The sequence below is a fragment of the Lactuca sativa genome, chromosome 7 (genome assembly GCF_002870075.4).
Source record: "Lactuca sativa cultivar Salinas chromosome 7, Lsat_Salinas_v11, whole genome shotgun sequence".
Classification (NCBI taxonomy): domain Eukaryota; kingdom Viridiplantae; phylum Streptophyta; class Magnoliopsida; order Asterales; family Asteraceae; genus Lactuca; species Lactuca sativa.
The window spans coordinates 26584432-26595908 of record NC_056629.2 but is presented as its reverse complement, the minus strand read 5'-3'; the positions used below and the strand labels follow the sequence as shown (position 1 = coordinate 26595908).

The 11477-nt window shown below is 34.4% G+C and overlaps 1 protein-coding gene across 1 annotated transcript; it reads left to right on the top strand.

The window, feature by feature from the left end:
* Positions 1 to 5972: 5972 nt before the first annotated feature.
* LOC111906747 (uncharacterized) lies at positions 5973 to 7549 on the top strand. The gene is made up of 2 exons (XM_023902520.3): positions 5973 to 6721; positions 6880 to 7549. Exons 1-2 carry the CDS (start codon positions 6052 to 6054, stop codon positions 7326 to 7328), a joined length of 1119 nt encoding a protein of 372 aa, XP_023758288.1. The 5' UTR covers positions 5973 to 6051; the 3' UTR covers positions 7329 to 7549.
* Positions 7550 to 11477: the final 3928 nt, after the last annotated feature.

Genomic DNA, 11477 nt, shown 5'->3' with positions numbered 1-11477 from the left:
CTTCGGCAGTGAGGTGAAAAGCACGACCTTAAGCCCTCAGGGGCTCCGCCATCCCCTGACGCTCGTCTGTGATTCTCAAAATGGCTGGCACTGGGGCCTGCGCTGTTTTGGCGGCGAGTAATGGACAGTTGAACTACACATGGCAAACCTGACCACAATGATAGCAAAGCTTGGTAGTCAAAGATGGGGCCAGCTGGCGGCAATCCCTCACATAGTGCCCCTCCTTGCTACATTTGTGGCATACACGTCCGGATCGCCAAACCCCGTCATGAACCTTACCGCACTTCTTACAAGTGCGGCCTTGTTGACCCCCAGATCTTGAGTTAGCAACCTTGAACCGCTTCAGTGCTGGCTGCGAATGCATCTGGGCCGGTCTCTGCTCTCTCGTCTAAATCTCTATCTCAATCTCATGCCACCTGGCGGCCTCCTGCATCTCCAACAAAGAATCATATCGTTGGGTGGAAACAAACTTCCTGATATCCGTACGACCCAAAAATACGACCCAAAAATTTCGTTTTTCAACGTAACCAAAAACCATAATCTGAGTGTCATATCGTAAAACCATACATGCTATATTTCAAAATAATAATAAGACACTGTGCGGAAAACTGTATCATATCCATGTCATATAAAAATCAAGAACTAAATCAACTCCCAGGATAAAAGCTGAAGCTGTGGTGTGTGCGATGCCATCAACCCGAGCTCTTCCCTCTGCTAGCGAAAATACCTGAAACCAAAACTGAAACTGTAAGCACGAAGCTTAGTGAGCTCCCCCAAATTACCGCATACCATACAATAATATACCAAGCACATACTGGGGCCTTGCCCCCCCCCATCGGACCGAAGTCCGAAGCTGACTGACTGGGACCTTGTCCCCTACATCGGACCGGAGTCCGAAGCTCACATCAGACCGAAGTCCGAAGCTGACTGGGACCTTGTCCCCTACATCAAACCGAAGTCCAAAGCTGACATCGGACCGAAGTCCGAAGCTGACTGGGACCTTGTCCCCTACATCGAACCGAAGTCCGAAGCTGACATCGGACCGAAGTCCGAAGCTGACTGATCATAACATAAACGTATCACTTAACATGAACACACATAATCCTGTCTGAGCCACGAAGGCATCAAACATGCTAACTACTGCATCGGATAAAAATCCGGATACTACTGCTAGCTAAACGGGCCGGCATTGTGGCCTTAGACCCGTTCCTACTGAAAGGGAACTCACCTCGTGAACTGGCTGCTGAGTGAATAGCTCTGAGGGCTAACTGTTGCTGCTCCGGTATCTCCCCGGCTACAAGTCCATAAACACACTCAATCAAATACTAAACCCTGCACTGGGTAAAATGACTCTTTTACCCTTGGCCAAAGTCAACTCTCGGTCAAAGTCAACTCTCGGTCAAAGTCAACCCACAGTTGACCTGACTCGCCGAGTTGGGCCGCCAACTCGCCGAGTCCCTATTCTCACTCCTCGACCCTACTCGCTGCTACTCGTCGAGTATGGCATCGACTCGACGAGTACTCATTCGATCCAAGAACTCAGACAATCTTCATCCGACTCGCCGAGTCATATGAACAACTCGACGAGTTGTTCTTGAGCTTAAGAAGATTGCCTTGGACTCGCCGAGTTGTATGAACAACTCGCCGAGTCCCTCCATTACTGAGTCTACCCTCAAACTCGCTGAGTCCACTCCACTACTCACTGGGCCCACTCGACACCGCTCAAAAGGAAGAAATCGGGGACTCGCGACTCGACTCGCCGAGTCGTTCTTCCGACTCGCCGAGTCACCGCCATGCAACTATTCTACACTCGATTCTGCTCGAATCCAATTCATACAAATGATAGATCTGAGTCCAATAAGCTGATTTACCACGTAAAGTTTCCAACTTTACGTGTACAAACACATGAACAAGGGAATAAAGGCTAAAAGATGCTTAAAAGGGGTAGATCTAGGGTTAATATGAAAAATAGCTCCATAAAGGCAATAGATCTGGGCTCTACAACCCCTAAATGAACAGATCTAAGGTTATCTCGGCATAAGAGAGCTTCCATACCAACATAAGGCTTTAAGAAGGCATTAACAAGATCTAGAAAGGGGGTTTAAGGCATAAAAGAGAAGGAAATCCGAAAATACCTCTAAGAGCTCTTGCTTTCCCTTGAATCTCTGCTCTCCAATCCTTCTCCTTGTTCCTTTCTTCTTCTCCTTCTTCAAGCCTTCACAATAGCACACAAAAAATCACTTAGAATCACTCAAGAACGAATTAGGGTTTTCTCACAGCTTTTGAGGGTGAAGGAGGCGAGATTGGGGGCTATAAGGTGGCTTAAATAGTGGGCAACCCGGGGATTTAGGGTTTCTCCCAGACGGACAGACTCGCTGAGTCCAGAATATGGACTCGCCGAGTCGCCAGCTAACACGTGCTCGAAAACCCGACCCTACTCGGCGAGTCAGGCTATGAACTCGCCGAGTCCCTCTTATAAAACTTAAAAAATAATACCAAGGAATTATCATACCGGAGACGGGTCGTTACATTACAATTAAAAGTAAAGAGGACCGAGTCAGTCCATTGGTCAACAACAATTGACCAAGTCAGCTAATTAGGAGGTCCATCAAACGGGATGACTGCTGATCGAGTGAGTCAGCAGTCAGCTCTAACTAAACCCGGTAAGTGCGAATCAAACGGCTCCTTAGAGATATTAGACATGGGCCCTGTGAGACTGCTTGTGTTGCCCATCAAGGTTAGGCCTGCATTATACATCTTTTGTTTGATAATCAGTTTCAGATCTATTCTTTAAATTTAGAAAATGAATTTAAAAACCCTTTGAATATAAGATAATCACCAAGCCCGGTTTAGGGCAAGGGCAAAGTGGGTATTGGAACAGGGCCTATAATTTTTAGGGGCCCATTTTTTAAGAGTATGTTCAATTTAAGTCTGATCCAAATGTAAATCAGTCAAGAATCACATACGTGTGAAGGCACAACAAGCAAGCATCATCACAACAGTCAGTAGATGGTTTTAACGATCACGTTAAAAAATGATTATGCATCAACGACAGCAACTCAGGGACGACTCACTGACACAACAAGGGTCGATTGAGGGCAGTGCACTCTTAATCAGGTAATGCTCTAATTCAATTATCTCAAAATTATGTCAATTTGTATCAGAGAAGTTCAAGCCAATTTTGACTCATACTTGGAAGCCATATTCGATTTGTTAAAGTGCAATCTTCAATTAGTGGATCAATGGGTCTGTGCTCTAATTCGATTATAAGAAGAATCGAGTAAATAAAATAATATCAATTAGTACCTAATGAATAGAATAAGAGATTATTAGTTTATGAGATTCACTGAAATCACTGATTCATCGAAATCAGTTAAATAGTTTATCCTTGTTAGTTTGAAATCAAGGTTAATGAATGAATAATGTTATTTTGATAAGTAATGACTGGAAATCTGAAATCATAATGTTATGAATGGGTAATGACTCCAAATCAAGGTTAATGTATGGTCTGTGTTAGTTAATGACTGAAAATCTAAAACAAAATGCTATTCTGAAATCTGATTCAATCAAATTATAGAATGTTGAATGAATGAATAATGATTCTAAAATATAGTATTGGAAACAGAAATCAGATTACTAGATTATGTTAATTGTATAAACTTTATCTTCGCTTTAAACAAAATTAGTTTATGTAATCTAATTCGTTACACGTTAACGCCTAAGGGCATTTTCTTCTGGCTCGTCCCGTGCATTTAAACCCTTAGGACCAACCTTGATAATTACTTTTCGAATTCTTATATTGGCTAACTTTATAGACTTCTATAATGACAAATAACTCATCTGTATATGATATTTGATAAGTTTATCTTTATAACAGGAATATTAAGAAAACATAAAAATTCAAAAAACTAGTTTGACCAATAGTTGAACCGATCAAACCAAAAATCAGTCATCAAAACGGTTTAACTAAAAAACCGATTTTGTCAAATATATTTTATATATACCTGTAGATATGTATGTGTTTTTAAACCAAATTTGCAATATTACATGGAATATATCCTCTGATCCACGTATACATGTATAAAAAGACAAATTATTTTTTCGTATTTAAGTTTACATTTTCTACCCTTGGCTTTTATATACACCCATCTATTTTATCAAGTATTTCATTTTGTCATTTATAGATGACATGATTGTAGTTGATACATAAATGGGATATGTGCAAATTCGCTATTTTTAGGATTATTGTGACATTCTGATATTATTTCATCCAACAATTAATTTTAAGGTCGGTGGCATCACCATCGCACAAAATTTGTTACTATAGTTTTTTTTTTTTTTTTTTTTTGTTTATAACACTAATGCATCCAAATTTATCTCTAATAATGGTAGGGTCGGTGAAGTGGATAACTTTAGAGGATCTCATTCACAAAAATCATGCCTTTTAAAAAAGTACCAATGTATTTTGTTTTATGCAAATTCGGTGTTGATGAAAGAACTAATTATTATGTTGTCCTTATAAAAAAGAAGATTAATACAACTTTACAAAGTTGTAATAAATTTGGTAGTGTAGAGATGTGTATGGTTAAAACTTAAAAATTAATAAGTTGTAATAAATTTGATTACATACGTTTAAGGTCATCTAGATGAATTTCGCATCCTTTCTCTCCATCATCTATCACTCTCCATCCCTCTCTTCATCTTCTACACCACTCTCTATTAATCAGATAAGAACAAAAAACCTATAGAAAAGTCATTTTTCATCGTCTACATTAATTTTGATTTGTGTTGGTTCCTCCTCCACAAAAAAAAAAAGGAAATTGTATAAACAATCTTTTATTATATTTATAAGTTTTGTTGCGGTGGAAAACAATTTTAAAATTCATATAACCTTACGATTTTTTTTTCACAACTCAAAAATATTCGACTTTACCAAATTCCAGAATTTGTAATCACTTTTATGATGTATAAAAGAAAATTAGTCAGATTGTTAGATTTTTTTAAAAAGTGGTCATTTTCACTAATATCCCTATATCTTTTGTTAAGCCAATTTGGGTCAGAAGTGGTCCTAAGCTTTTTAATTTGCATATACTTCATTCTTAATTTCTTTAAGTATATTTCATCATTATAATTCTCTTTATTTCTTTAATTGCAGCCATAAAAACAAAAAAACAAAAAAGGAATGCCAATTGCCAAACACGCTTGACCCTCTTCAAAGTCATTCGATACCTTGAATCAAACAGGCTATCCTTTTATTATCTCTACCATCTGCCTTTTTTTTAATTGCAAAAGCTCCCTCAAATTTTGTCTATAAGCTACAACACCCCTTAGTCCCTTACCATGACCATTTACTCCACTTGTCCCAAAAACAGAGTTCACTAGTAGTGCCTAATTTATAATGTTCATGTTGGAATCAAATGTGAATGATAACCAAAATTCAAAGCAATAAACAAGCTTAGTAGTCTCCTATTTAATTTAAAACCACGATGTATGTTATTCGTAAGCTAGATTTTAATTATTAATAGACATGTTTAAACTTCTTGTTTCTGCTAAGTGTTTGAGATTACTTATTTAAGATACTTATTAGCTTATTGTGATTTCATACTACTAATAAGAACTTGTAAATGTTTAGCTTTTGGTGTCTTAGATTGTTTATTTAAAATGTCTATATAAAACCAAGGAATGACATTTTTTTATTGTCCTAATTTTAATGAAAAATAATAAATGTTACGTGTGAATTCGAATACTCTTTATTTGAATCTAGTTTATATATTTGGGTTTCCATACTCTACAAAAGAATGCAAAGTTTGATGGGAAGCTACATAAGTCTTGTTTTAGAATGGAAATAGATTAATTGAGTGAAATGCATAATTTCGTTTAAGGATAGATATTGATACTTCCATCAAACTTAAAGTACCAAGATGTAATATTCTCTCATTTTTATACCTCGGATCGCCTTCCATATGATTTCTTATATAATCTATTAATTAATCTCCTTCTCACAATACACGCAGACTCACAGAGCTTTTGATTCAAAAGGTAAAGTTGAAAATGGGTTCTTCAACATCATCACTCTCTCTAAGGATTCTATTAACCTCCGCCGGCGTTTTATCGGTAGCTATGGTGATGAAATTATGCATTCCGTTGATGTTAAACTTCGCCGTGTACGACATACCTGTTATTTGGTCTGTTATACTTTCCTGGCTCAGGCCGCCGTATCTATACGTTGTCATCAATGGCATCATCATAATCATCGCCGCCTCTTCACGCTTCCACCACCACTACAATCACTACCACTCCGAGCTTCAAACTCACCCGTTAGTTAATGAAGCGAACTCTCTTCCGCCGCCAGATCTACCGTCCGAAATTCAATCGTTGACGGTTCAGCCGAGATTTGATATTTTGGAGCATCCGCCGGTGGTTTTCGGGTTCGAGGATGAAAATTGGGAGACGAAGGAAGTGTCTGTGGTATATGAGAATGAGATTGAACCTCCGATTATAGAGATTGAGACAGTACTGGTGAATAATTCAGATGTTGCAGCCGAAGTTGAAGAGAAATTTGAAATTCCGAAATCATCGTGGAATTCACCGCAGTTGATGATAAACTCGCCGCCACCGGCGGAGAAAATTCAATCAGACTTCATTCCGCCGGTGAGAGAAAGGCCGCTCGTAAGTTCCAGATTTGCTCATCAACGGAGAACGGCGAAAATCAATCCCGAAGGTAAAATTCTTCAATAATAATTCATTATACAAGTTAACCGGTATATGATCGTAATCGAATAGCTCCTGCTAAATTTACTTTAATTTCACGGGTGGCGGAAAATTATTAAAATCATCTTATGCCATTAGAACAATAAGTATCAGCGTCTTATTCTACAGGTGTTAAATCGCTAAGGGTATCGAAAGCGAAGAAGCATGATACATTGGAGAGCACATGGAAGACGATAACCGATGGCCGTCACATGCCGCTGAATAGACACCTCCGGAAATCCGATACCTTCGAGAACCACCATCACCACGCGCCACCTATAGATGCGCTCCCCGGAGAACAAGTACCGTCATCGGCGGCAGCGGAAAATAATTTGATGAACAAATCAGAAACATTCAATGACCGTACCGATTACGACAACCAGAGCCACCGTATTCCGTCGTTGAAAAACTCATTGCTGTCGGGTGGCGGGAGGCTGAGAAAAGAAGGCTCGCTGAGTCAAGATGAGTTGAATCGGCGAGTTGAAGCGTTCATAAAGAAATTTAACGATGATATGAGGTTACAGAGGCAAGAATCGCTACAGCGATACATGGACATGATAAACCGAGGGGCAGAATAGGTACAAAAAAAGAAGTTAGCTGTTCAAACAGAAAAGGATTTTTCCAGAAAGCTTTGATGTTACAATTTTAATTGCAAAAAAACAATATTTTTTCTGGGATTTGATAGATTGCTGCTGTTGTCTAGTTCACATCGAACTAAATATTACTTTTTTTTTTCCTTTTTTTTTTTATGTATAAAGCATAGTTTGTGAATAATATTTATGCAGATTTTTTTTTATTATTTATTGACTTAAATGTGTTTTTATATAGTGAATTAGTGATATTCTATTTTTTTTTTCTTTTCTTTATGTAATGAAGTGGGCATTATGCGATACAATATTGTTTAACATGGAGTATCTAGTTAAGTATCATAGAAGCATTTAAGCTCATACTATATTGTTATTTTAACTAAAATATTTTAATATTTTATAAAAACTCCGTTTTACAAAATACATGTATTGAGTATTTGACAACATAAAAGAGAAAATAATTTCAATTGATTTCCATAAAATCAAGTTGATTTGATTATATTTTGTCATATATTGCCTAACAAGTAAAATGAAGAAAAAAAATTAGATAAGTTGCTTTTAATGTGGGATAGTATTTATGCTATATTAAAAAGATGAATTAGAGCATCTCCAACTCACTCACATTCTTCATTTTTTCTTTCATTTCTTTCTCATTCTTCTCCAACTCTTCCCCATTTATTCCCTTATTTTGGTGGATATAAATAATATTACACCATATTTATACTATTTATTTCTCCCAAAATGGAGATGAACTTTGCATTGTCGGTTTTAATCATTCTGTTTATATATTTATACATTTCTAGTTCATTTTTACCTACTAATTATAATTTAAATATAATATTTAATACTTATAATATTTGTTATATATTAAATTATATTAATTAATTATAAATATAAAGTTTGTTTTTTGTTCGTTAAATTCATATAAAAATTTAAATACATGCTGAAATTTTAAAAAACGATAACGTATTTTACAAAAACTTATAATTAAAAGTGTGTATGTCTAATATTTATACAAATGTATGTATAATATTTATTTAAAAGTATGTATGTGTAATATTTTTTATAAATGCATGTATAATATTTATAAGTTTATTACAAATATAATCTTTTGTATTTAACATTAATGTAATGAAAAAAATATAGATTATATATTTATTAAAACTAAATTAATAGAGGGTATTTAACAATCTATGTAAGTTGGATAATAGAATATACATAGAATATACTTTTTGGAGGTTAAAATGAGGTAAAAAATGGAGTAAGGTTGGAGATGAAACACTATTTGCCCTATTTTTTACTCTATTTTTTGGGAGAAAAATGAAGATGAGTTGGAAATGGTCTTAGAAAAAAAATAATTTTATTGACAGTTATATAGACAAATAGATAAAATTAAATGTTTAGTTAAATCGATTTTATTTATCTTATTTAAATTATTTCCAGTTCTTATAAAAAGTATTTATTTGCAATAATAATAATAATAATAATAATAATAATAATAATAAACAATTTTGTAAGGAGGGTAACGGAGACATTCATATATAAAAAAAGTTGATTTTGATAATATTTTATTTTAAATCTTGACCCCGCAGAATAAATGTTAACCCTGAGGCTGGTTGACGTTTTGGTTTTTGGATGTGTTAAAGGGCAACACGTTTGTGTGAACCTTATAAGGGTATCCCTTTTCGTAGGCTTGAAAGTCGGGGTTTTTTAAAACGGGACATACTGCTTTAAAAGCTACTTCTTGCAAATCACAAAACATAAGAATCGTGCATAGAAAATCAACATATGTTCATATCATTTACGTTTGGTTTGGTTTCCCCACACCGAATTGTAACACCCCGTTTCGCTTAGCAGTTTAAACACCAGTTACATTATAGACTTTTTGATAGAGGACCATTTAGGATAAATAGTCTTGACAAAAGTCATAGTAGTCGTAAAAGCGAGAGTGTACATATTAAGAACTGTGACAACCGTCAATTTTGGTCAAGCAAAGTTAATAAATTATAATACAAAGTATCTCTCTGGTTACCAATTATCGAATATAACCTTAATTGGGGTTAGTAACGTAACAACTCGATAATTCAATTATATATTATTTGAGTATAAATAATATTTGTAACACAAGGTAATGGAGTTCGTAAACCTTACACTACATGACAAATTCATATCAAAGGTTACATATACAAATTTGGGTGAATTTGTCACCAAATGCGACAATTCTATACCCGACTAAACACCCAAATTTTTTTAACGACAAGAACTTGGGAATTCAACTTAACATTCATGTAACGTATTATTATTTTTAATAATAATGATTTTTATAATAATTTGAATTTTTATAATTCAAATTAAATATTTATGCATCATTTATACCACACTTTTTATAAAATATCACTTTTTTTATAAAAATATCAACATCTTTATAAAATATAAAGAATTGACTTTTATGTTGGTGAAAGCCCATGACTAGACTAGTTGTCACCCATTTTTCCCAACACTATCCTTACCCAACATGTATCCAAGCCATTACATAACATACATCAATGCATGCCTACCCTACCCACCCCACCACCCTCCCCCCCCTCCCCCATAAATTACGCCCCCCCCCCCCCCTAACTCATCTTCTCCAACTTTTTCATTCTCACATTTTCTCTCAAGAACTCTCCATCTTTCTCAAAGATAATTCCTCCTAAGTTGGTTCTTCAATTTTTGGTAAGCTTTTCTCCATAAATCTAGTGATTCTACACATAAAAATACTAGTTTTGTTACAATTACACATATTAATATGTGTTAATATCCATAAGGTAATACCATCTTCAAGTGTTCTTCAAGCATCTTCAAGTGTTCTAAACTTAAAAACCTTCATCTTCATCTCTTATGCATGCTTAGTCTTCAAGTTGTGTAAAAGTATTATTTACATGAAATAATGTTGTTACCCAGTATTATGAACATTTATGTGTGGAATGTTGTTTAAAATATAAAAATCTATGAATAATGAGTATAAACATACTATATGTTCTTGAGAAAAGTCACAAAAACAAAACTATAAACACTATGGTTTTATGAACATAAAATGACTTTTCTAGCAAAATTGGTTTATTTAACCAAGCTATTACATTATTTTTGTAGGATACAAATCAAAATATGTTATTTTGAACATGTGTTATGAAACTAGTTAAAAATGCCAAAGATTTGGTTTTACAAAAAGAAAACCTTAAAAACTTACCATTTTTTTATGTAAAAGAAGAGTTTTTCTAGCAAAAATGGTCATGACTAGGTTATGGTACTATTTTTGTGAGATTTGACATAAAATATGTTCTTTTAAACATATAAGGTTAGTTTGACTTGATACCCACAAAAAAGTAAAAATAAATTTTACAAGGTTTACAACCTAAATTTTTACCGGTTAGTGACGTTAAAAAAAGCCAAAAACTAGAAAATTGGCTTTATCATACTAAATGTTCTTATACTTGTGTTAGATGTAAGTTATATGATCTAATCTTTTAAAACATCTAAACATGTTAATATATGTTAATATCCATAGGGTAATACCATCTTCAAGTGTTCTTCAAGCATCTTCAAATGTTCTAAGCTTAAAAATCTTCATCTTCATCTCTTTATCCACTAAAAAATCCACTCAATGTGAGTTCATATCTCTTCATTTTTGTTTTATCCAAGTTTTAGGGGGGGGGGGGATACAAGTAAACTTGTGTAATAACACTAGTTATTATGCATGCTTAGTCTCCAAGTTGTGTAAAAGTATTATTTAAATGAAATAATGTTATTACCTAGTATTATGAACAATTATGTGTGGAATGTTGTTTAAAATGTAAAAATCTATGAATAATGAGTATAAACATACTATATGTTCTTGAGAAAAAGTAACAAAAACAAAACTATGAACACTATGGTTTTATGAACATAATATGATTTTTCTAGCAAAAATGATTTTTAACCAAGCTATTACATTATTTTCGTAGGATACAAATCAAAATATGTTATTTTAAACATGTGTTATAACACTAGTTAAAAATGCCAAGGATTTGGTTTTACAAAACGAAAACCTTAAAACCCCACCATTTTTTTTATGTAAAAGAAGAGTTTTTTTAGTAAAAATGGTCATGACTAGGTTATGGT

Excerpts from the sequence above, each read along its gene's own strand:
- LOC111906747 (XM_023902520.3), top strand. The coding sequence starts at position 6,052 with ATGGGTTCTTCAACATCATCACTCTCTCTAAGGATTCTATTAACCTCC. Across the intron at positions 6,722-6,879 it reads GGCGAAAATCAATCCCGAAG|GTGTTAAATCGCTAAGGGTA; the intron begins GTAAAATTCTTC and ends CTTATTCTACAG.